We start from the raw sequence: 26254 nt of genomic DNA, 5'->3' as shown, positions 1-26254 counted from the left end.
AAACTTAAAACTATCCCAAAAGTATCCCGAACACTGATAGTAAAGTTTAACTTCTCAACTTCTTATGACTTTACTTCATGTCAAACACATGAAACTGATTTTGTAAATAGAGTGGAATATTGCTTTAGCCACGTTTTCAACCCATTACTGTACAGTGTCATGCAGCTGCTCTAGTCTAAAGCTACTGATTTCAATGAGATTAGACAACAGTAATTCCACATAGGATTCTATTACAAGTCAAATACTGAAAAGTCATCTGTTCAAATATACAGCACATAAAATTGTACAAAACACCAATCTTGACAGGGGAAATAAACTTTACAAAAAAGTTTTGAGCTCAACAAGTTGAATGCATAAAGGAAGGATTATTTTGTTGCATTCTTTGGCAGCCAAGCAAATTTCACACAAGAAACCAGATAAAACTTGCGATGTTTACACAAAACTAGAGTACAAAGAGCTTTGATGATAAACTGTGGCACTCTGCAATATTTGAACCTCAATGTGAAATCGGACACATAAGTCATGACTTCACTTTGAAATCTGCTATTCCCTTATTGGAATTTTCCCTTTACAAATTGTAGCTGCTGATCTTAAAGATGGGCAGATGAGTTTCTTTTTCTTTTTAATAATTTTATCTATTCTCTCAGTGCAGAAAATAACCTCTATAACTTCCATAAGTTTCCACATAAATTTAAATGAGGAACCTAAGAAGACTTATGTATATGTGTTTTGTGAATGCTCTGGAACTCAGATTGAGTACATTAATGCTCCCAAACATTTTATCTGGCTCCTGCTAGCCTTACTAAATTTTGATCAATGTCCCCCATAATATTTTTTTCAAATAAGCTAGTGAAATGTGGCTAGACAATTTCAAGAGGGACAAACCAAACTCAAAGGGTGCTCATCAATGGCTCATCTTCATCCTGGAGAGAAGTGACTAGTTGGGTGCCACCGAGTTCTGTCTGGGTCCAGTGCTATTTAATATGCTTAACAATGACTTGGATGATGGAATAGAGGGCATACTAATCAAATTTGCAGATGACACCAAATTAGGGGGCATACCTAATACCCCAGAGGTCAGAGTCAGAATTCAAAATGGCCTGGACAGATTAGAGAGATGAGCCAAAACAAACAAAATGCATTTCAACAAAGAGAAATGTAAGATACTACACTTAGGCAGAAAAAAATGAAATGCACAGATATAGGATGGGTGACACCTGGCTTGACAACACTACATGCAAAAGGGATCTGGGAGTCTTAGTAGTCCAAAAACTGAACACGAGTCAGCAATGTGATGTGGCTGCCAAGAAAGCCAGTGCAATTCTGGGCTGTATCAATAGGAGCATAGTGTCTAGATCGAGTGATGTGATTGTACCTCTCTAATTTGCATTGGTTAGACCTCACCTGGAATATTGTGTACAGTACAGTACAGTGTACAGTACAGTTTTGGGTACTGCAATTCAGGAAGGATATTGACAAGCTGGAACAGGTCTAGAGGAGGGCAGCCAAAATGGTAAGAGGTCTGGAATCCATGCCATATGAGGAGAGACTTAGAAAGCTGGGTATGTTTAGTTTGGTGAAGAGAAGGTTAAGAGGTGACATGATAGCCATGTTTAGATACTTGAAGGGATATCATGCTGGTGAGGGAACAAGCTTGTTTTCTGCTGCCTCAGAGACTAGGACCAGGAGTAATGGGAAAAGAGGACCAGGAAAAGAGATTCCACCTAAACATCAGGCTAAACTTCCTGACAATATATTCGACAGTGGAATGCACTACCTTGAAATGTAATGGAGTCTCCTTCTTTGGAGGTTTTTTAACAGAGGTTGGATGGCCATTTGTCAGGAGTGCTTTGATTATGTGTTCCTGCATTGCAGGGGGGTGGACTTGATGGCCCTTTGGGTCTTTTCCAACTCTATGATTCTATCATTAAAAAGCTTCCTCTCAGTCTCTTATGGGAAGAAAATAAATTGTACAAAAGAAATATGGGCTTGAATCCTAAAATACTGCAAACCAGAAGGCTCCTGTGGGCCAATGGATCTGAAGGTATGATGTAGGGAGCAAATTGGAGTCTGTAGTAGGAGTGGGTTGTGCAAGCCAGCAAAAATGTCCCCCTGTTTTTCTTGCCATTCCAATGCTAGAGCTGCTGCTGCACTGACAGGGTCCCCAAGCCTAATATATATGTATGTGTGTGTGTTTGGGTGGCAGACACAAAACCACAGTCATGTTTCTTCTAAAGCTACTTGCATGACGAATCAGCAAGGTATTTTGTTTTAAAGTTATTTTTTAAAACACTGGCACATCTAGTGAGAGGAGTAACAGGAGGTGTTCCTGTGCCCCCAGGAAGCAAGGGAACTGTGTGGTGGCCAGGAAGGGGTATCATTCCCAAAGGAGCCAGGAGTGGCTCGTCCCGGTTGGCTCATCCCAGTTGAGGGGCTGGCCACATGAGGGGCTGGCCACATGAAGGGACAAGCAGGCCAGAAGCCCCCTCCCCCAAAAGATTCTGCTGTCTGGGCTGGGAGGGGGAAGGAGCCATTTACCGTTTGCACATGGGCAATGGCGGCCGTCTCCATGTGATCCCAAAGCCCGCTTAGCAGCCTCTGCGCATCGGGGCTCCCATACTACCCTGAGCCACCCCTGCCCTACTGCCCTGAGCCACCCTCCTTGACTGTGCAGCTGCAGCCTGCTTGATGGATGGGCGAAGGTGGTGCCAGAGTAGCTGGGGAGAGCCAAGGCCACCGACGCCTCCTACACTGAGCCTGTCCACCACTGGTGGGCCAAGTCCAATTCCCACCACAGGAGAACCAGGAAGCACCCCTTTTGGCTCTGGCCAGAGGCCGAGGTCGGGCGCGCTGGACTATGGAGCAGGGAAGGTAGGGTGTGGACCAGGGTGGCAGGCATTTCCACTCCTTGGCCAGTGATGCTCCCCACTGCTCGGACGCAGGAGCTGGCGACCCAAAGAGTTTGGACAGCCCTCCCAGGCTCCCTTGGCTACTCACATGGCAGCTGGGAGGTATGGCCAGATCATCAGTGGGGGGCGTCTGCCAGTGCCTGGCCTGGCTGGCTGTGTCCCTCCGCCCAGGTGCGAATACCTGACCGGCCGCTGGGAGGTCATGGCAAAGCACCACCCAGAGCTGGCAGGGGCAGGCTTTTATTTTAACATGGCAGTGAGTGCAGTAGACAGAAAGGCAGTGGTGTAGGGGGTGGTTTTGCGCCCCCCATGTAATCAAATTAGTGGCACTTGGGGACATGTGTCCCCACATGTCCCTCTGGCAGATATGCCACTGCATCTAGTTAGTATACTTTATCCATATGTTGTCCATCTTTTTCATAATGGCAGAGAGAATGGCAGAGAGAATGGCAGAGAATGGCATTCTTCAGAATGGCAGAGAGAACCAATTATCTTGTTTAATATGCCATGGTGAAAGAAAGGTCAGTTTACGTCACTAGCGCCATCAACTTTCCCCCAATGACTTAATCCTTTTCTCCTTGGTGACAACATTCTTGTGTTTCTTTTAGCAACAACACAGCCATAAATGAGACGGCAGGACAAAAGTCTGAATTAGTACATCATACATTTGAAGCTTTGCAAATAAATTTTGGACAATTTGTTAGCATGCCAAAAAAGAGCAGAAAGCGACATGGTAGTATAGAGTATTTGCACTTATTCCTATCTGGCATTGTCATCTCTGGTCCAAATTTTGCCTGCAAACAAAACTTGAAGCACTACAGAAACTATTAATTGTCATGATTATGAGCTAAATGTATACAACAAAAACCAATGAAATCTGCGCTATAGACCTTTCAAGTCTCTGAAAGACTATTGTTTGCCCGCAATCCTAGTTCTCCTGTCTAGCCTTGGAGTACAGCATTTTGGTAGGGTTATAGATTTTCTCCTGGTTCAACCCAAGCTTTGAAGTTTTGTGTGGGATCTATTAAACTGAAGGATGAAATGGCAGCTGCTAAATGCTATACATCATTATACAAACTATACATCAGTATTGATGCCTACTGTTCTAGTTCAGGGATTAAGTGTGGCTTTTTTCTTTTGAGTAGCTGCTGATAGATCATTCTTTTGATATGCTGTTGACTCAGAATGGTCTGCTGATGTTTCTCAGTGGGTGTTAATTGTTAGGAGAAATATTCCCCTGATCACTGAGACAAGGTTTTACAGTTATTTTTGGAAAGTTCAAAGCTTTGGGGAGGGAATGAATTCAACAGTTTAGAAAAGCTTGGTTAAAAGGAAATGTGTGGTTTGTTCTACAATATGTGTGCTTTGTTCACATGGTCAGGAAACATTACAAATGGTGGGAACACCAATAAATGTTTAAAATGACAGGCTTAAAAAGGTTATTTTGATTGACTAAAATGTAACGACAGCAAATTCATTAAAAAGCCAATTTAAGTGCAAAGTATTTGGACTTCTTGGCCATAGGAGAACTGTAAGTGATCTGCAGATATTTGGGCATGCCTTTTTGGTCTCTTTGGGCACAACTCCAAGACAAATCTTGTGACACCTTCCAAGACACAGTTTGGCTTACCTTAAATGGCTGCTGCCTGATAACAGGAAGGAGGGCATACAATGTTCATTTATTTATTTATTTCCTTACTTGCTTGCTTGCTTACTTTATTTGCAATTTGCCTTTCTTGTTAAGTCTCAGAGTAGATTACAGAATTTAAAAACAATGTCTTATAGACCAGTATATAACAGTATAATAAAACTGGATTCAAAATTAAGAGAACACCAATAAATGCAAAATAATAATCTGGTTAGTAACAATTAATAGCTAAGTGCCATCAAATCCCAACTGACTTATGGAGACCCTGTAGGGTTTTGAAGATAAGAGATGAACAGAGGTGGTTTGTCATGGCCTTCCTCTGCATAGCAGCTCTAATTTCCTTGGTAGTCTCCAAACCAAACATATCAGCAATCAGCTCTGCTTAGCTTCCAAACTCTTACAATCTTGAGCTTGCCTGAGCAATTCAGGCTGCTAATAGACAAAGTGTATGTTAAATTATCTCAAGTCACTTCCAACTCATTGTGACCTTATGAATCAATGTAATCCAAAATGTACTATTGTTAACAGCCTTGCTCAGATCTTGCAAATTAAGCATCATGGCTTCCTTGATTAAGCCAATGTAGGTCATGTTGAGTTTTCCGCTTGTCCTGCAGCCTTTATTTTTCCCTTAGCATTATTGTCTTTTCAAGTGAGAGTTTTCTTCTCATAATGTGGCCATAGGCAGAGGTACCACAGGGCCGGGGAGAACCCTCTGGGTGCAAGTGCAGGAGGGGCAGAGAATTACTCCCCTCACCATTCCCCACCCCACCCCTCAGGCTGCCTCCATGGCCCAGAGCAGCCCCCATGGACCAGAGCAGGCTTCTGTTTTAACTTTTAAAAAGTAAGTGCGGCATGTTTGGGGGGGGCAGAGGAGTGGGGGGGAGTGTGGCTGCCATTTTGCCCCGGGCACCATTTTTTTCCCAACGGCACTGAATGTGGCTGAAGTATGAAAACCTCTGTTTAGTTTAGCTCCTAGGGATTGTTCAGGCTTGATCTAGTGAGCAATACAGCAGAGAAAACCTATCTAAAATTTTCAGACAGTAGTTTGGATCCTTATTAAATTTTCTATTATGGAAGGGGTGAGGTAATTTCCACCAGTTCCTTCTTCCTGCTGCAGTTCGTCAATTCGCCTCTCATTCAGTTCTGAGGGGTCCCCTATCCCTCAGGAGCAGCATTTTGGGAAGATCAGTGAACTGCAGTGGAGAGGTGGGACAGAAACATTCTGACAGAAGTTGCTAGCATGATTGGAAGAGTTAGTATGAATCCAACCATTTCAAATAGCCTATGCAATCCAGATTCAGCCTATATTATCTTGGTCCTTATATAAAAAACAATTCCTTTTTTTACTTCCCAGTTTATCAATATCTTATTCTCTTTATAAAAGGGATGTTTGTAATACAGCAGTGTCCCTTTTTTAACATTAAATTGGGGTAAAGTTATAGAGTAACAAAGTATTTTCTGTTGTTAACAAAGAATAGTTTCCTGCATAAATATTCCAGCTGAATCTACAGAAGATTATCAGGAAGAACAAACAGCTTCCTGGATAGTGGGAAAGAAATATCTTATGTATTTTCTAGCAGTGCTCAGACCCTACAGCAGACCTTTGGGCATTTGCTCTTGAATATCATAAATTGTAAAACACTCAAATTGGTATCCACAGTACTCTCACAGTGGGACCAATAAAGACTCATTTTTTGCATTCCTGCACACACCTTTCCCTCCCCTCATCTATCAGTGTAGCAGTTCATAACTCAGATCAGTAAAAAAAGGAGGAAAAACACTTTAAAAATTAAAAAAACACAAACGACCCTTCAGAAATGTTGGGCTTTTACGTCCACGCGGACCAAATGGGGGGCACCGAGGGGACATAGGGTACCCCCTGTCCCTAGGCAGGAATGCCACTGCTGCGGAGATACTGTGATCAGATCTCCTGATAATTGTAAAGGTATCTGTGACTCTGTCATCTTTCCACAACTAACAGGGCAAACATGTAGGCATAGATCCTGCAATATGTGAGTAAAAAAAAAGCAGGTACAGACACTACTGCAAGGGCTGCAGCAAAACATAGATCTTAAATATCATTATTAGCAAAATGATGTATATCTGGAGCAATGGAATATTCAGCTGCTTGCCATTAATTTATTGCATTTGTTTTTGAAGTTGTACCAAAAGAAAGACCCTCCACGCTGTGTGCCCTGCAAATGCTCAAAAGACAGTAATTATACAATTTCTTTCACATAGTACAAGCAGACTGTTGGCATTATTTAGTACTTCTTCTAGCACAAATATTGTTTCATACATAGAAATCTTCCATGGCATCCAAATCAGAAGCAAAACTGGTCATGCAAATTTCTACTCTAGGTACAATAAAAGTTAATTAACCATTTTCTTCATTGTATTGTCGAAGGCTTTCACGGCCGGAATCACTTGGGTGCTGTGTGGTTTCCGGGCTGTATGGCCGTGTTCTAGCAGCATTCTCTCCTGATGTTTGCAGCCTGCATCTGTGGCTGGCATCTTCAGAGGATCTGAAGATGCCAGCCACAGATGCAGGCGAAACGTCAGGAGAGAATGCTGCTAGAACACGGCCATACAGCCCGGAAACCACACAGCACCCATTTTCTTCATGCTTGCAAAACATGAAAATTATATATAAAGTGAGTTTGTAACCTTTCCAAATTGACATGTTAAACATGGAAGTAGCTGTGAAAAATTTATGTCAAGTGAATTGAATGTGCAGCCATATTCTGAAGCAAAATATTGTGCATAAATTCCTTTTGAAGGATAAGGAGAGCTCAGCTGGGGAAGTTTTTTTAAAAAAATGAAACTGAATTTCTATATCTGCATGAAGCTTTTAAGTGTCTGTTTAATGCCTTTATCTTTTCTTTTTTATATAAATAAAAAACACATTTATTGATTCAGTTCAGGCATAAGGCAATAATTTATTTAAACTTACTGCATTTAGTGTGATTGTGTGAAAATATGCCACTCCAGTATCTTTGATTAATTAGGACCCATCATCCCAGGGCCTAAAATCACAGTTTAAAGTCAGTTAGCTTAAACTATGGTTTCATGTGACACGGTATCCTTGAGTATTCCTGGCTTGTTCCCAGCTTCCTGCATTCCCCAGCTACAGAGATGTCTGGTTAGGAAAAATAATAACAGTGAAACCAACTTTTTTCAAGGTATTCCCCCCCCCCCCGTTATATCAAACAAAAGAAAACAGACTTGTTGAAGTTACATTTTCATCTGCATTCTAAAAGAGCATTTTTCTCAAAATTGTTTTGTTCTACACTGCAGAAACAAGAATTGACAAGAAAAATTGGTCAATATAGTAAAACAAATTCTTTGTGAAAGATCAATTTAAGCTCTTTGTCTTCACAGGCCCTTCTATCTTTTTCCACATATTGTTGACAATGTTATACATTTTGAAATGTAATAAAAATAGTTTATGGGCAGCATATTTGCTGAAAAAGGGAATCTCACAAGCACTGGAAAATAGCATCTACTTCTGAAAGAAAAAAACAAAAGAAAGGGCACATAGTGGAACATTTGTTTTACACATTTGGTGAACGGCCCTTTTTCCAGACAAGCTGAGGATTATTCAGCAGACAAGTATTACTAGGTCATCAATTTATAATTGTCCTAACAGAACCTCCAACATATCCAGCTTTGTTCAGAACTATTGAATTTACTGAGATGCAAGAAACATACCTTCCAACATGTCACAAATAAAACAGTGGCGTCCCTACTGTCCTACTGAGGATCACTGTGCGGCTCCTCCCCTACCAATCAGTTTCAGAGTGCTGGAAGCTGTACTTGCTGAATTAATTTAGCTTTCTGTAGTCCATTCCACATGGTCTAAAAATTAACCGTTATATAAAAATTTACTATGGAAACTTAAATGTGCTTCAGTAAGTTATCTATGGCCCTTTCTGCACGGGCCATAAACGGCGCCCTGGGGACGGCAAAAATGCCGTCCCCAAGGAGCCGTTCGCACAGGCGGCACTGCAAAAACGCAGCAGCACTGACCTGGCTCCCCTCCCCCTCCCCCAGGGCGGCGTCAGGCCGCCTCCAAAAACCTCCCTCCTGGAGGGAGGTTTTTGGTAAACAGCGCATTCCCAGCAGCGCGGTGCGAACAGCACCGCCGGGAATGCGCTGTTTTCCCTGTCCCTCTCCCACTCACCTCGTCGCCTCCGTCACCCTGCTGGCCTCCTAAGACCCTCCTTTGCTGTCCTCTTTGGGGGCCGCTTGCACGCTCTCATGCGAACGGCCCCCACCCCTCCACCGGCAGAATTCCTGCCGGTGGGGAAGTGCCCTTTCCGCAGTGCAGAAAGGGCCTATGAGTAGGGCTGCCAGGCCTATGTAAGGGGCAGAGGATCCCCCAGCCCCAGTGGGTGCTCCCCATTGCTGCTTAGCTGGCCAAGTTCCCTATCCTTGTTGAGCCTTTTGGCATATTGAGAAAAAGGCATGATCCCAGCACAAAACACAGAATAGCTGCCCACCCCATTCAGTGGTTTCCTTCTACTTAAAGATAATTTTAAAAACAATTTTGCAGTCAACTGCTCCTCCCTTATCTCATTTTGGAACGAATATCTCCTTCTTCGTTTAATTTTTTTTAAAAAACCAGATTTCCTCACCACTGTCCCCCCTGCAAGTCTTACTGCTTGCTCTCCTACTCTGTTACAGGAGATTTCCAGCTAGAGAAGTTGGATTGGGGCTAGATCTACCATACCAGTAAGGTAGAAATTAGTCAGAAAATGGTCCTATGCATTTTTGCATAGGTTGGCTTAATACACTGTAACCTACTCAATTAAGGTATAGCCTATCACTGTTGTTTGAAGAAATGTATAAATATAAATCAGCACTTTGAGATGCTACTGTTGAGCACATAGCTCCACTAAATTTAGGTTATAGTTCCTTGTACTGATGTTAGAGCCACACTACAGAAACGCAGGAGAAGACATGATGCTCTTGCAGAAGAACTTGGCCACTGTAGTACAATCATTGAGGTAAACTTGTGCCATACCTAGTAATCTGAAATCCTAAAGACATTGAGCAGCCCAGGACCTGCCGGGTACATAGCCATAACCACACGTCTTCCAGTTGTTCTTAGAAAGTTGTTTACTAGATAACTGAGAAAGTGTTAGCGGTATCTGCCTTGTACTCAGTATTTTCCTTCCATTTCTTTAAAAATTAAAACTGGGCAGCAAAGGGTTGTTCCCTTGTATCACAAGGAGGAGAACTTCACAGATAACCTGTTTTTGTATAATTTTTTTTGTAAACCATAATGGATTGGGGAGGTAGCCACCTTTAAAGTTTAATTTCCTGTGCATATGCCATTGTGCATATATATGTGTGTGTGTGTGTGTGTATGTGTGAATGAATGAATGAAAGATAACATTGTATAGTGCTGTAATGAAGTAGAGATTGCCTTTTTATTATGCTGTTTCCCTTGGTTGCATTGAAAGGCTACCAAAGTGTGAGAAGCAGAAGAAATGGATTTAAGATGCAACCCATCTCAAGTACAAAAGAGTACTGCATGTATATTTTGACACATACTGTATTTCTGGTGTGAGGTCCTAGCTGCATTACCACAAATTTGTGAATGTGGGGAAAAATTTCTCTTCCAACTGACATTGCATTCCTTTTGTTACTGCATGCAGAATTTGATGTGTGCTTTCACATGCAGAGGCTTGGCAATGACTTTTGTTTTTCCAAATTTTGTATATGTGAAGCTGCAGTGCAGTTTGCAACAGTGAGCCACAATGCTTGATAGTACTGTTGCAGTACTTTTTCTTAGTTAAATATTGTTGACATCATGTTTGTAGACATCATGTTGTTGACATCATATTGTGAATTCTATGAAACATGCTCATGAGGACATTCATGATCGTAGATTTTTTACCATATGCCCATCCCCCTAGCAGTCATGTCCAAAATGCTGTTTCTTGAGGTTGCAAGACAAAAGGTTACCTGTATTGTCCCGTTGGGCCCCTCCGCTCTAGGAGAAGGACCTGCTGGTGATCCCTGGCCCCAAAGCGATCCAGCTGGCCTCTATGAGGGCCAGGGTCCCTACCGGGTGAAACAGGCTCCCAGGTGAGATCAGGGCCCTGCGAGACATAAAGAGTTTCCACAGGGCCTGTAAGATGGACCTGTTCCGCCAGGCATTCAGCCAGCTGGGATAACATTGGAAACCTGCTATATAATAAACATCTGGCCTCCTGTGGGCGCAAGGAAGGGGGAGGGGGGAACTTCTGATGCCATCTGAAATCTATGTAATGTATGCAATTATGGTTCTTTAATTAGTGGGGATTGATTGTTTTTAGCTGATTTTAAATGTTAGATATATGATTGTTGGGCACCGCTCTGAGCCCCTCGAGGGAGGGCGGTATACAAATTGAACAAATAAATAAATAAAGAAAAGTCATGCAGCCTGGGAAAGTGCAGAAATGGAAATGGACCAGGCAAAATCACCCTCTCCTTTCTCTTCCATCAGTAGTGCATATGGTGGAGGTCCCAAGGGGCTACAGAGGGAAGGGGCAGGGCGTTATCAATGTATAAAAGCACAATGTATAAGACATTCACATTGTATGTAATTGTAACCTCAGCTTGTGGGTTCAGTGGGGTAGAACTTTAGTTAGAACAACTACATTTTAAACAAAATTGTTTCCTTTTCCTTAAGACATAACACTTATCAAACATTAACATTTAACATAAAAATTCAAGGTCCTGTTTAAGTTTCATTTCAAGTCCTTCTAATTATAGTCTGATAATGCCAAGTCCATTTCTTCCTGCAAGTGGGTGGCTCATGAAGAGGTTTAGTGTTCTGGATTTGAGATGATGAAGGTCCCCAAAAGAACTCTCACCAATTACACACACAGCCCTGAAACAATAAATTCTAGCATTTACAATATAGCAAAGATAAACATATCCCTTCCCACTAGTTCCCAACAACATTGCAGTTACCTTAAACAAGGTATTAAGAGCTTATAAAAATCAATCAAGGTCCCAGTATGGTAGCCTTGCTTCCTCCATCTTCATGAGTTCTGCAGCCTTCTGCTGCTTTCAGTCTCCACCCCTTTTTGGGTCATCCCATTCTGAACATGGAGGTTATATAATCACATACTTCCATAGTAATCTTTAACTTTTGGCTGACCAATTGTGATATAGTTGTATGAGTAACTGACCTGTCTTGGTTTGGGAATATTTCTGAACCTAGCTACTGCAGACCATTCATGCTAACAGCAAGATGCATGTGTGTAACTGAGGACCTGTTTTGAAGCTGATATGTTTGACATCATAGGGAGGTGAGAAGGTTTGTGACAAGGGAGTTCCCTAATATCCTGTTCTTTGTTGGATTCTTGCGACAGATAAAGGTGACGGTGGTGTATTATGAATGCCCTCTTAAATTTTTTGCTGTGCTTTGCATATCCAATTGGGCTTTGGCAGAGTTGGGCTTTGGCAGAGTAGAACAAGGCAGGGCATATGTCCTGGGTGCCAGCCTGTGAAGGGGCCCCAGCCCATACTCACATCCTCTTTGCTTTGAACTGGGCCCCACTATTGAACTGCGCCACTTCCTGAGCTACTTGTGGAATTTGGGGGCATGATGAACAATTGAACACTGAGCCTGGCCAGACCAAGCTCAGCAATCACCCGTATTTCCCCTGCCCCTGAACTCCACATGGAGCTGTTTAATGCTGAGTTCAGCCTGTAGTTTAAAGCTCAATCCAGCTAGGCTGAAAACAGCTTTGAACCAGAAGTAGAGCCAGCAGTATAAAGTTGGAGCTGGGCAGAGTGACTACTCAGTCTGAAGCTGAATTCAGCTTGACTAACTTTAAACTTCAGACTGACAGCCTTCAGTTTATAGCTGGAGTCCAGCATTAAATGGCATGCTGACTCCAAGCTCCACGTCGAGTTGCGGGGAGGTAGGAGCCAGTATTGCTTGTACTGGCTACCATTTTCTACAGATACACCCCTGGGCTTCAGATCTTCTTTTTACCAGGTGTGCATATACACAGATACCTTGTACTCTTTGACAAATCTAATTTGGATGGAATCTACAAAGGGGACCTAGAAAGAAGCAGCTGTATGAAACGAAAGAAAAAATGGAAATATCCATTGTGAATACAATATACACATACATATTAATTTTTTTAATTAAAAAGATGAAAAGCTTAAATAAAAGTGAATGAGGGACAGAATGCACTGCTAGTTGGACCATTGATGACTGTGAAGGGGAGCTTGGAAAGGTCTGACCCACTTCTGTGAAAAGATTATAGTAGTAAAAGCCTACGTGAAAGAGCCCTGGGCCAATCAGTGGGGCAGATTTGCGATAATATAAAGGTCAGGGTAATAGGGACTATTTCAAATCTTTTTCAAATGAACATTCTAAGAGAAATGTAGAAGGTAACGGAATACAATATAATGTCAATTCATGCAGCTTTTTCTGATTCACTTTGACATGGCATGCACAGTCCTTCCTACTAAATTCCTTACTTGACAAATACGTCTTTGATTGTTTTAGTCCCTATGACTATTGCAGATACAATTCTTTATATTTTCCAAAAGCATTTAAATTTGAATTGAAGAAACATGTTGCGGATGACAGTTTTTGATAAAGATTCATGCGTTCAATCAGACATTTATAGGAGATCCACACATGAATAGGCAAAGCTCTAAAATGAGATTTGATTGAAAATTATCTTCTGTGGTGCATATCCAAGATCCAGTAATGGCTTCACCTTTCCTAAGCACAACCACATTCCTATTTGTTTATTTGTATGCTCAGTACCTAGAGTACTAAGGAAAAATTGAGCAAGAACTAAGGTTGCCAGCTCTGGATTGGGAAATTCCTGGAAATTTGGGGTGGACTCTGGGGAGGGTGGAATTTAGGAAGGGATGTCAGCAGTATAATGCTACAGAGCCCACCTAGTCTGCAGATCAATTGTAATTCCAAAAGATCTCCATACCCTATCTGGAAATTGGCAACCTCAAGAATCTGAATCCTCTCCATCCTTTCATTTACAAAGTCACCACTTTAGGAAGCAATGCTGGCTGTTTGCTACACCAAACAAGGGTGGTAGATGGAGGATGAGACTGAAGGTGTGACTTGCCCTGCTTTAATTGCCTGGAGTCCAAGAGGACCTTCCTCTGCACTCTATCTTGAATCCTAACAGGGCAGCACATGAGGATGCATGCACCTCCTCTCCAATTGCTGCCATGTTGGAGCCATCCTTTGCTCTTTGACTTCATGTGTTTTTGAGGGCTTGTGTGTTCATTTTTTGAGGACTTGGGGGAGCTTTTGTCTATGTAGGAGGTCCCTTTGTTGTTTGTTGTGTGTTTGCCTCAGGCTGTTGAGGGGTGGAGATTTTGTTTTATCACTCAACCAATTTGAATCAACTGCTCTTTGACTTGCTCAGAAGCAGCAGCACAGACTGTACTCCCTAAGACCAGGAAAAAGGGCAGTGAGAAAAAGGTGAGCTCTTGTGTTTTGTTTTGTTTTTGTGGGAGTTATCTTTAAAGCTCAATCCTTATCTGGTGGCTCAATCCTTATCTGGGCTGCAGCCACTAGAATAGGGAACATACATGGATCCACCAACATATGAATCAGGCCAAGAAGGGATTAGAAATGAAAGGTTTATGTTATCTGGTAGTAGAATGGATATATCCTCTTTCTCCAAATGTTTCTTATGTATCAGCAATCCAGATATCTTTGACTGGCAGAATAACTGTTTTGTGTTTCTGATAAATCTCCATTGCAAAATTATTTACCACCCTGTGTCCATCTATTTTTTTTTTGTTCCCTGCAGAAAACGCCGTAAGCAGTTTAGCCGATCACAGTTGAAAAGAGCTTGTAGGACTCCATGCACTTTAATTCTGAAGAAGACAAAAAACCATATGACTCACAAAGAGACCTATGATAATGTGAGCAATCAGTTTCAGTTGAAGATACAGCAGTAGCAGCAATGGTGAAATCTGTTCATTGATTATTTGCAATGAGTTACACTATACATACACAGAATATTTTGTTCCTGTCAAATAGAAGATAATTCCTTCTGTGAAGACAGTAAGGACAATTTTGACCTGGTTCTTGCTTTGTTCAAATTAGTCTTTCTTCCGAATCCAAGGAAAATCTGCAGACAGGTATCCCAAGATATAAGGTGATTTATATTAACATTTTCAATACATGAATAATCAGAGTTGGTGGCTCATTGATGAAAAAATGGGAGTGTAGTCTTTTCATGGTAGATTCCAAAGCCAACCCACCATCTATGAACTTATGTGCTAGTAAGAAAAATAAAGAGTATCTCATAGTGAATCATATAAATGACACAACAATATAATCCATCCTTACATATATTCCTAATACACCACTAGTTTTTGCCTTTTGAAATTCTATGTAAACTGTACTATCCTGAACATGAAGCACAAATGCCAAATTGCATAGCCTTACCTTAATTTTGGGATTCCCAACCAGAGACGTGTTGTTTTTCAGAAGTGCCAAATACACTATAATTGAAAGACAAAGAAAGAAGATATTCTGAATTAGATATCTAAGCTGGTCTGGTTGAATTAGGTATCTAAGCATCATGCATAACCACTCCTGACTGTGATTTTCCATCAAATCCTAAAAAGAAGTAATGCTTTATTTTGGTGGCTTTTAGGGCTGACACCTGTAGGACTAAATGTGATTTCTTTCATGAAATGTATAGCCTATTTCTCTCAGTATTTATTGATAACCCTACATTGTCTTGAAATGGAAGGAATGCTTTTCAGACAATCTTCCTCAAATGTCACTCAGCGCAACAGTCACCATTATTATTGTAATTAATTTTGTAACTATTATAATACTCAGAATTAATATCATTCCTTTAAAATATTAAAAAAAAACATTTCCTGGATAATATTTCAATATTGCTTCTTGGAAAGTGGCAATGCCTTTATCTTTTTCAGAGAGTGGTTAATGTGAGGACTATTGGCTTCCTTGGTGTAGTATCATAGCTAAGAATTCCCATTTTCTTGTTATTGGGATGGAACAATCTAATAACTCCTCACAAAAAAGAGTGGGAAAATTACCTTCTTACAGAAGAAACTTTTTGATGTAAGTGCCATTAAATCTCCTGAAAGTTCAGCAAAGAATGTGATGAAGAGAAAGCACCGCTGTAAATTAATTATTCCATGAACATACTTTATCCAGTAGTGCTTAAAGTGTGATTAAAGAGCAAATACTTTTCTGCTCTGTATTGACAAATCTACAACTGTTCTGAAGGATTTAGAACTTTTTATTGGTTTTAATATGTGTTTGTTAAAGATTATGGAATCAGGAAGAATTTAATTAATGTACAATTTTAAAAACTGATGTTCTCAGGAAATCTGGCAGCATCCACACCTCGTTATGCCATTTGCTATTTACTTAGCTACATGTTTCTTCCTTAGATTGAACAGGATTTTTATAACATTATTGTTTCTGCCAGACAAATGCAAGCCATCTTGGAGCCTTTGTTGAGATAGGTAGTTGACATCTTGCCAAGGCTAGGGAGTTCAATGCCGACTATCAGCTATGTCTCCTGTTATCAAGAGCTGTTTTCTAACTGCTAAAGTATCCATCCCACTCCATAAAAACAACATGATGTACTAATATGATGGTATAAATTCTTGACAGCTAACCCTGTGCCACTGTGCCACAACGAGCCATTGTAACTTGGACACCTATAACTTAAAAGTGTGAAAGTTTATCAAGTGCTGTTGCGACTCTTTCATCCACATTAATAACATTCTGGTTTGTGATGTGGTGTGTGGCATAGTAGCTAAGAAACTGAGAAACAGCTCAGGAAGCTCCTGCTTTAAATCTTACTGTGGCTATGAGCTCACTAAGCAAGTAAGCTACTCTCTGTATAATAGTCTAGTAAGTTTTTTATTTGTCCTTTCCTCCAAGGAGCTCTCTCTTAGCATCAGCCCCGTCATCTGCATGATGGTTTTTTTTCAAAGATTCACTGTTAATGTTAGCTTACCTAACAGGGTTAGTGTAAAAATTACAATATGATAATACATGCAAAGTGCTTGTTACACCTGGAAGTACTATACAAATATTAACTGGTAGTAATAATTATTACCCCTTAAAAGGAAATACATTTCTCAACAGTTGCAAATGCTTCTATATTTCTCAACAGTTGCAAATGCTTCATAGATTTGTGTCTATGTGAGAGCTTGTATATTTTGAATGGAATCAAAAGGCGCGTTAGCAAATACCACTTGGAAAATGCAGAAGGTTCAAATTAATAATTCTCTAGCCCATTCCTTCGCCAAGAAATATATTGATACTCTTCTGAGGGAATTTTAAAACATTGAATCAACTGAAATATTAGTTTCTACATTATTTGACCCAGTTAATTTATACCTATTGACCTTGGATTTTCCCTATGAGGAACATGGCATAGCAAGAAACTTAATCTGTGGGTCCTGTTTTCTGATTTAAATTAATCCTCTGTATAGAAAGTGCTGCAAAGTGGAATGCATGTGCTCATGTGTACAGTAAAGGAAACTGTGAGAGCTTGGAAAGTTTGGTAAAGTGTATGTACCTTCTACACAGAACAAATACTGCTCGACACTCATGTAAATAGCTCCCTGTATAATAAAGCTTCATTGTCACACAAATGTCTGATTCTGTGTTTGCTTGTAAGTCTCAGAAATACAAAATAAGGCCCAAAGTCTGTGGAATCATCCACCAACCCCTGGAAGAGAGATGTACTTGAAATCATTTGGAGAGCTATGGAAAGACAGACTGGAAGTACCTGAGGAAAATAGAAAACCATGTTCAGTCCCATTCTAAGCAGAGTTAGATCTTTTGAGTCCATTCATTTCTTTAATGGTGTAGCAAACTCTACACCACTTTTTTCCTCAACACATCTCTCCATCATTTTAAAAATCTCTACTGTATCCCCCCCTTTTGTTGTCATTTTTATAAATAAATCCCAAATGCTTTAGCCTTTCCTTGTAGTGGACATACTAACCTCTGAAGCATTTTAATTTTTTGTAATTCTTCCATTTCTATGATACCTTTTGGTATCAGAAACCCACTTCTGTATATATTGGGAACAAAAATAGCCATCAAAATGTGCATGCTCCCCTCACAGTTTCTGAACCATCTGCATATTAGTGAGATGGAGACTTTGAACTGAACAGTATTTAACAGGGGTTGACTCTTTGCACAGAGTTTTGGTTTTAATGTTGACCACCTTCATTGGCCCCCCTTTTTTTGTTTAAATGTTTTCAGAACTGATGACCTAATTTCTTCAGTGCAGGTGAAATGTTTAAAAATGTTTAAGAAATCTACAGTTTACCCATGAACTTCAAACCATGAGTTCACATTCTCATGCATAGTGTTTGGCTTTCTACTTGTAAACACCATACCAATGTAGTTCAAAGAAGGAAAAGTGGGTTTCAGCACATAAATAAAATATGTCAAGATTTTTGAATACTTCATCAAAGACATAAAGTTGGACATAGTGCAACACAGAAGGTGGAACCAGTGAAAGACAAAACACAACACGGGTCTAAAACACATCATATATTTCAACCCTCTGAGTGATTGCCTGGAGCAGTTTGACTAAGAATTCCAAAGATATACGCTATAATTTGAACACTTCAATGGTCCTCTGTGGTTCAGTTTGTAAAACAGGTGAGATGTTCAAGCAATAATTAAATTGCCAGTTATGTTTCAAAAACAGTACTTGCATGATGTCACAATCAACAGCAAAATTATGAAAACTGGCCTTCAGAAACATATTTTTCAAACTGAGGAAGGGATGCAAATGTAGCAACGGTTTTACTTGCCCTGGATCATTATGCTACCCTGAGCATCAAATAGTAAAGATTTTGCAACATTGGCTTAAGCCACATTGAAATGGAAAGTCTTTTTGACATACTTGAGTACCACCTAGCACGTCCTTCAGAAATTATATCCTTCTTTATATAGAAAAGATGACTTGTGGAATCTTTGAAGAGTAAAACAGATAAATTGACCTTAACCATTCCATTGAAGAACTTTGCTTAGTATTGCTTTCTCAAACTAGTAGAAGCTCTCCATGATCACTTTATTAATCACCCTAACCACTGGAAATGGCCCAACATAATTCTGCCCCAACTTTCAACACCCCTGAATGCCCCTCAAGTTCTTGGTGGATAAATACATCCAGTCCCCCACAGACAATTCCAAAGAGTGCCGTTTTTTTATCAGCCTGTTGCTTATGGCTCTGCTTTGCCTTCTGCAGTGTTTTTTTGCATGGGCTCCCAGGCTTGCTGGATAGACTGCACCCAGTCCTGGAGCTCTACCGGGCCATGCTGCACAACTCCTAAAAACAGGAAAGCCTTGGCTGACTGCCCCGAAACAACCTCAAATGGGGTTTTGCCGGTTCTACTGTGCACCACGTTGTTGTAGCCGAACTCTGCGAAGGGTAGCAGATCCACCCAATTATCCTAGTGATAATTGATGAAGCAGCACAAATATTGTTTCAGAGTAGCATCGGTGAGCTTGCTCTGGCCATCGGTTGTCACGTGATATGCTGAGAAGAGGTCTTGTTCCGTGCCTAATAGCATAAGGAAGTGGCGCCAGAACTTTGATACAAACTGACTGCCCTGGTCAAAGATTATTTTGTTGGGCTCACATGGAGCCTGTAAATATGGGTTACAAACATCTGGGCGAGTTTGCTAGCAGATGGCACGGAGAAGCATGGGATAAAATGCAGCTGTTTCGAAAATAAGTCCACTGTTTCGAAAATAAGTCCACTGCAGCAGCACATAAAGTTTATCCCCCTTCCACCAGAACTCCTCCTTTTCCCCAACCATCCACTGTCTTCCCCTGCAGGGACCGAGAGGGCTCCCACTCCTTTAGGGCGAACTCCAGAGAGGTGGGGAGATCCTAGGGTGTGGTGCGCAGCAATTTTTGACTGGGAGTCATGATGCCCAGACCCACTTGGGATGGGGTGAAAACAGTGCAGAGTGGTGTGGGGCCCACCTCCGAGGGGTGGGGCAAGCTAGACAGCACATCAGTTAGGCAGTTGGATTTCCCAGGGAAAAAATGGAGGGTGAAAGTGAAACAGGAGAAGTCCACCTGTCATGGGCTAACTGTCAAGGATGGACAGAAGACAGGGTGCAGCTGATAGATACTTACTGCAGGTTAAACACAGGTCAGAAATGTCTCTTAAGGCACCTGACAAGGCACTGGTTAGAGTTCAGTCTGAGAACCAGTAAGCAAACTCACCAGTCCACCAGGTCGTTCACAATCCAAAACACAAATCCAAAAATCAGGTCCAGGGGGTAAAGTCCAAGGGTCATTACCAGAAAGCAGGCTTTTCTGAGCAATCCACGGAACTGAAGCAGAGTAGCCGTTGAGGTGACGAATTGCCTTCTGCAAAAACGCACTGGCTGTGAGCTGTCTCTTATCAGCATGAGGGCGGGAATGCTGGAAGAATGTTGCTTCAGGGAGCTGGTCCTGCTAGTAACTCACAAATGCCGAGCAGCCAGTTGAGCTGATTGTCTACGCTCAGCTAATTCAAGGCAAAGCCATTGGCAATGCTGCTCTAAAGGGGTGTGTGAACCGGAAGGACTGTTTGCTTGGGGTGCTGAGGGTGGACTCTGAGAAAGTCCTAACTTTGAGGGCCTCGCAGAGGACTCTGGATCAACAGGTGGTTCATCCTCTTCTGATGAACAGCTGCTCTCATGCCTCCACTCCTGAAACATTCCTTCTCTGTCAGTGGGGGGATTAACAGGGGTGTGTGGTAGGCAGCTTTCGTCTTCGCTGTCCGATACAGAGAGAGAATCAATCATGACACCACCCATCGGAGATGGTTAGCAGATAGGGGCGCACAGGAGTGCCAATAGGGGTTCGGAGGGGTGCACAGCACCAAAAGGATTTTATGATCAGTCCATACCCTTGTGGTGCACTGGTGGCAGTTGTGCTGGCAGGGCCTCTCCCAGTTGCGCAGGGTGTAGCAGCCACTGTTCCCCTTGGTCCGCCTTGGTACGGGCCAGGAGGGGTTCCATTTTCACTGTAAAATACAGTTCCTGGCATATCTCATCCTGCTCCTGCCACCAGACATCAGCCCCTTGCTCGGGGGCCCATGTCCCCACCTGGACCTGGGCTCTAGACCATTCCTGCTCCTCCAGGTCCCACTCCAGGCAGATGTCCTGGTCCATGGGTTGCATAAGCCAGGTGGACTTGTGTTGTCCCTTGGGCTTGACCCTCCAATAATCATGCGAAAAGGGGGGCAGTTGGAATGGCGATTCCACACCCACAACCACTTGGGCGCTATGCCCAAAGTCCCAGTATGGACAGTGCAAGTCGGAAGCAAGTGTATCCAACTCCTTGTCCGCCTTACCTGGGTTGTAGGGCTCACTGCCCAGCAGTTCTCTGCTTGGTGCCCCTTCTCTGCCTGATGGTGGCTCCATCCCCTGGCTGGGGGCTCCTGCGACCTCGTTGGGCCACCAGTTGCCCATAGGTGGCTCGACTGGGGCTCCATCTGTATTGGACATGAAGTCGAGTGTGGGCCGTTGTTGTGAGATTCATCTTAATGTCAGACCTCGGGTCTGGAAATAATAGAAACTATAGATTTGCTCTGAAGTCTTTATTTTGATTCAAAAGGTAAACATAAGCAAAGACGATCTGAAGATTTCCACTCAAAACTACGTCTATATTCCCTGAGGGTCCTTGCCCCCTGTAGCCAAATGGTCACTCAATTCCCACTACAAAGCACTTCAAGCCTGAGAACAGATCACACTTCCCACATGATAAGATTGGCCTTTCTGGGCTTCCAAGGCCACCAGCAAAGGAGAGGGTGAGTTCTGGACACCTGCGGAGATCAAAGAAACACAGTTCCCCTTGCAAATGCCTTCCACCCCTCAGCTATCAGGCATCGGCCTGACAGTGTGTTACCTGAACTGGACACAAGGAGGGAGAGAAATTAGCTTGTTGCAGAGTTTCCAGATAAAAAAACCCAGGAATCTTTTACTTGTATACATGGCAATTTTATTTCAGACCAATACTTCAAGAGAAAAGCAACAGTGGTCGATGAAGTCTTTATTCACTAGCAATCAATTACACTACAGAATTACAAATGAACTACAAATAGATCACTGTGTATGAAATAATGGTAAAAATGTCCCTTTGATGACTCATCCTGGGTAGATTGGATGTTAGGCTGCTTTGATCAATGATTGGGTCAGCAGAGATACTTAGGAGTTGCCCATTAACTGGAAATAGTTCCTATTGCTTTAATGAAGCATCTCTTGAAGTAAGAGATATGCCTGAATTATGTATGCCTTGGAGCTGAGGGTATGTAATTGCTTTATGCATACCACTAACATCCTGCCTCCATGACAGAATGTGCCTTGGCCATGGCAGACTGGGTGTGCTTTCTGAGATTCATCCCAGGGATCCCTACCACACATAGGCTGATTTTGCACACCGAAAGTGCTCATCTGTTGGCACGTTGAATGCCCCGATGCAATCAGGAGTTTTGCACTGCCCCCGGTAAGCCATGGAGCAATTTCGACATGCAAAATCAGTCCAAGGCTTTTAAGGGGGCATAGGCATCATGAGGAGGAGCTGACGGCTGAAACCCTTGGCACAACTTGAGAGGATCACATGGGGGCATATTTGGCCACCCCTTCACTCACCTCCTCTGCCTGGGAGCTAGAAGCTGGGGAATTTCCACTGCCTGCTACCCTCTCCTGTGCTCCATCCCCATCAGCCTCCACTGCTCTTCTCCTTAGGATGCTAACTCTGCTGTGGTTGCTAGCCAGCTGTTTGCCCTTGAACTTCTGTCAGGGGCCATGCCCACAATGCTGCCACACTACCTGGGCAGAGCTGCTTGAAGAAGGACACACTGCACTTCCAAGCTAGCCACGCCTGCTGCCCATTCACCTGCAGCTGGTCTGAGTTCACCAACCCCACCTCCAGCTGATCTGATGGCATGGTGAGCCCTGTGGCAAGATGAATGGAATGATGGTGGGGATGGGGGGACGATTGTTACTTTGGCCCAACATGGGTGACCTGCTGGGCCTCTACGAGCCCTACACTCTGGCCACAGCTGTGGGGTGCAAGTGGTAGTGGCAGGGCTGAGGCACCCCAGTGGCTCTGCCTTTGCCAATGGAGTTGTGCTGGGCAGGTTCCACACTGGTGCATGATGCTGACTGGTCCCTGCTGTTTCTCCTGCTGTGAAAAAAGAGCCCTGCCTTGCCTCATCCTGGCCCACACAGGACAAGCCATTCACCTGGGCACCCTCTTGCCCTGCAGGGGCAGAGGGTGCTGGACCATTTGCATCCCACTTCTGCTCTGTACCAGGCTGCCCTTTCCTTTCCCATGTACCTCCAAGAGGAGCTCCACCTTGACTTAACTGCTGCCTTCTTGAGTGGGATGTTGAGGGGCCTCCCATGCCCTCTGTGGCCCCAGTAAGCCTCCATGGGTGAAAAAGCCTTGAGGGGTGGGGAGAGTAAAGCCTTTACAATGAATAAGTGCACTTTTCTGGGTTGGGACAAGCTATCCCTTGGTGGTTTGCTATCCCTTGGAGGCAGCTGCCACCCAGGAGGCCACCATTGTGGCTGCCCCCCACCTTCCACTGGGGTTGCTGTGGTTGGAGACTCCAACAGCCCCATTGGAGCCAGGACTGAGGCCCAGGAGCTAGTCAAGATTCATACCTGTGGTGAGAAGGGAAAAAAGAAAGAATAAAAGAAGGGGGAAGGAAAGATATTGTTGAAATTGTGAATTGTGAAGAATTTCTGTTTCTTCAAATAAAATCCTATCTCCAGCTTGGTTTAGAGCACATCAAGCTGCTGCTGATTTCTCAGGTTGGATTAGTCAGCAATGCCTTTCATGTTAGAATGCTGTGTTTTGTAGTTCCTATGTATACTGGTCCACAGCTGCATGATATGCAACAGACTCCTGCGTAGGTAAGGGGGGATATATATAACAGCAAGGAATCCCCTTACCTACACAGGAGTCAGTACAATAACTGCGTTATGAACCCCTGGCCTCATACACACCAATCATCAAGCACATGTAGAGCACACTCATATCAGCTATTTTGAGACCTAAAGGCATGCATACAACTAGGGCATTTGATAAAGAATGGTGGCATTGATATCCATGTCAGTACAGTCTTGGAAAGGAGTCAGTATGACACTAGTTAACAGTGGTAACCTCAGATCTGAAGAACTGGGTTTGATTGCCACACTCCACTATCTTGGGCCAGTCATAGTTCTCCCAGGCTCATTCCGCACATGCAGAATAATGCACTTTCAAACTGCTTTCAGTGCTCTTTGAAGCTGTGCAGAATAGCAAAATCCACTTGCAAACAGTTGTGAAAGTGGTTTGAAAACGCATTATTTTGCGTGTGTGGAAGGGGCCTCAGATCCCCCTCTCAGCACCCAGAGAGGCAGGCCTTGAAAACCCTATGGGAATGCCATAAGTCAGCTTGACATGATGCCATGCGTGCATGCATACACACAGAGTCTTGGAACAGTTGTTGATGAGTAAAAAAAGGCAACATTTTAAAGACTTGGGTGCTGTGTGGTTTCCGGGCTGTATGGCCGTGTTCTAGCAGCATTCTCTCCTGACGTTTCGCCTGCATCTGTGGCTGGCATCTTTGATTCCGGCCGTGAAAGCCTTCGACAATACATTTTAAAGACTATTTAAAGCATTACTCTACAACCAGATTTCGGGTGGACCGCAGACATTTGAAGCAATTACATGTCATTTGCCCCTGTGGGAGAGCCAGCATCACTGCGAGTGAATGTTCTGTTTGCAAACTGCCAGCAGGTTTGGTATTAATTAGCACTTCCTTCCTAGAAGCCTTTATGCTTGTTTTCTCACAAACACTAATTAATAAATTATCTCTACTGTACAGACAATGAATCATCAGTCTAAGGAAATTTGTTGAGTAACCGTCTGAATACACAGGGCTGTCCTTTCCAATGCAAATATTATTTCCCCCCTAGTAGAATGAAAAAGCATGATCTTTGCTGGGGGTAAAGTAAGGACCTGCGAACTAGCCTTGGACTTGGTGAATTGTATCTGTTGCTTCCAGAACTTAAAAACAGCCAAACTCAAACCAGAAAACCTATTCCCATCTGACTCTTGCTGTCCTTCTCTTCTCCACATAGAAGCTGGATGCTTTTATCTTTTCTTCAATCCAATCCATTTTCATTAGATGTCTCAAAAGATGCAGTTGCTGGTGACCGTACCATTTCAGCCATCACATGGCAAATCAGCTTTTGACATTAACATTGACAACCTATGGATGAAGGAGAAGAGTCAGGTTTTTTATCCCTTGCTTTTCTCTACCTTAAGGAGTCTTGAAGCAGCTAACAATCACACTCCCTTCCTCACTCTGCAAGGTGGGGCTGAGAGAGTTCCGAGAGAACTGTGACTGTCCCAAGGTCCTACAGACTTCATGTGTAGGAGAGGGGAATCAAACTTGGTTCTCTAGATTAGAGCCTGCCATTCTTAACCATTACACCACAGTGGTTTTAAAACAACTATTAATACATTATCTTCACTGTAAAAAAACAAAAAAAAAGAAAAGAAACAAAGCCTGGTATGGTTACAGAACTAGAAAAAGTTTAATTTTGTAGGTTCTCAATATACCAGTTTCCTAGGAAACAGTTCTTGAAGTATGATCAATCAGGTGAGTTGTCTTGGAGGTGAGAGAAATTTCAAACAGCAGCTGTCCATTACGTAGGCCATTTTGTTCTCTGTGTGTAGTGTGCTTGCCTGGATGGCGCTTCTTGATAGATATAGTCAGATGCATTTATTATTACTATACAGTCTTTCCGCCATTCTTTTCTACTCAGGGAGGGTTAGTGAGGGGAGCAATATTTAATAATGGTGGTGGTGGGGGGGTATTCAGGAGAGGTAAAATTTTTGCTGTTGCTTTCCATTCTGTGGAAATATTAAAATTTTAATATTTGGTTTATTTTGAACCTGCCATTCCTTTTTTGATCTTTTGAGGAGTTTGTTTCTTGTTTTTCATTGTTGGTCTTTTTTGTTTGTTGGCTTTTCTGGTTGCTTTAAGTTAGTGGGTTACCTGTTTTCTATCTTTAACAGATTAGTTAGCAATTGGGGTAATATCACATTTTTCATTGCTTAGAGTTAGATAGGTAGGTTCCTTCCTCAGTGGGGCAGGTGGGCAGTTCACTAGACAGACCATCTAGAAGGACTACTTTTAGTCACATTTATTGCATCTGGTAAAAAAAAATTGTTATAGAAAACCGGAAGCCATTTTCATTCTTTGGTCCACTATGCAGAAAGGATGAGAGGATGGTGGGAGGTACCTTTTTCAAATCAGATCTCCTTGGTCAATTCACTTGAAAGGTGGGGAACCTGGTGTGCTAAGTTTCTTGATATTTTGATACCATTTGGAGGGGAAAAAATCAGCTCAGGAAAATCTGCCATGGAAAACAATGTGAAGACATCCATAAATCAGAAATGTAAAACAATGCATTTTCCTAATGTGATTACATTTCCTAGAATTCTTAAAACTGCTGCAAGTTCTCATTCTTACATTATGATGATAGGAAACTGAAATGGAAATTTTTCCAGTGCACATGCTGGACTTACAACTAAAGCCATACAAGTTGTGGCCCCACAGAGTATGTTGGCCTCATTTTATTTCCCTCCATGTCAGTGGCATAGCTAATGGGG

The 26254-nt window shown here is 42.5% G+C and overlaps 1 protein-coding gene across 2 annotated transcripts in view; it reads left to right on the top strand.

Moving 5' to 3' along the window:
- MTA3 (metastasis associated 1 family member 3) overlaps nt 1-17211 on the top strand; it is a 228140-nt gene extending 210929 nt beyond the window's left edge. For both annotated transcript variants that reach the window (XM_048495449.1, XM_048494638.1), the window contains one exon: nt 14367-17211. In XM_048495449.1, coding sequence (XP_048351406.1) covers nt 14367-14378 — 12 coding nt within the window. In that variant the 3' untranslated portion in view covers nt 14379-17211. The remainder of the gene's footprint in view (nt 1-14366) is intronic.
- Nucleotides 17212-26254: the final 9043 nt, after the last annotated feature.

Source organism: Sphaerodactylus townsendi, linkage group LG01, assembly GCF_021028975.2.
Source record: "Sphaerodactylus townsendi isolate TG3544 linkage group LG01, MPM_Stown_v2.3, whole genome shotgun sequence".
NCBI classification, from domain to species: Eukaryota; Metazoa; Chordata; class Lepidosauria; order Squamata; family Sphaerodactylidae; genus Sphaerodactylus; species Sphaerodactylus townsendi.
This window is presented reverse-complemented; position numbering and strand designations above follow the sequence as displayed.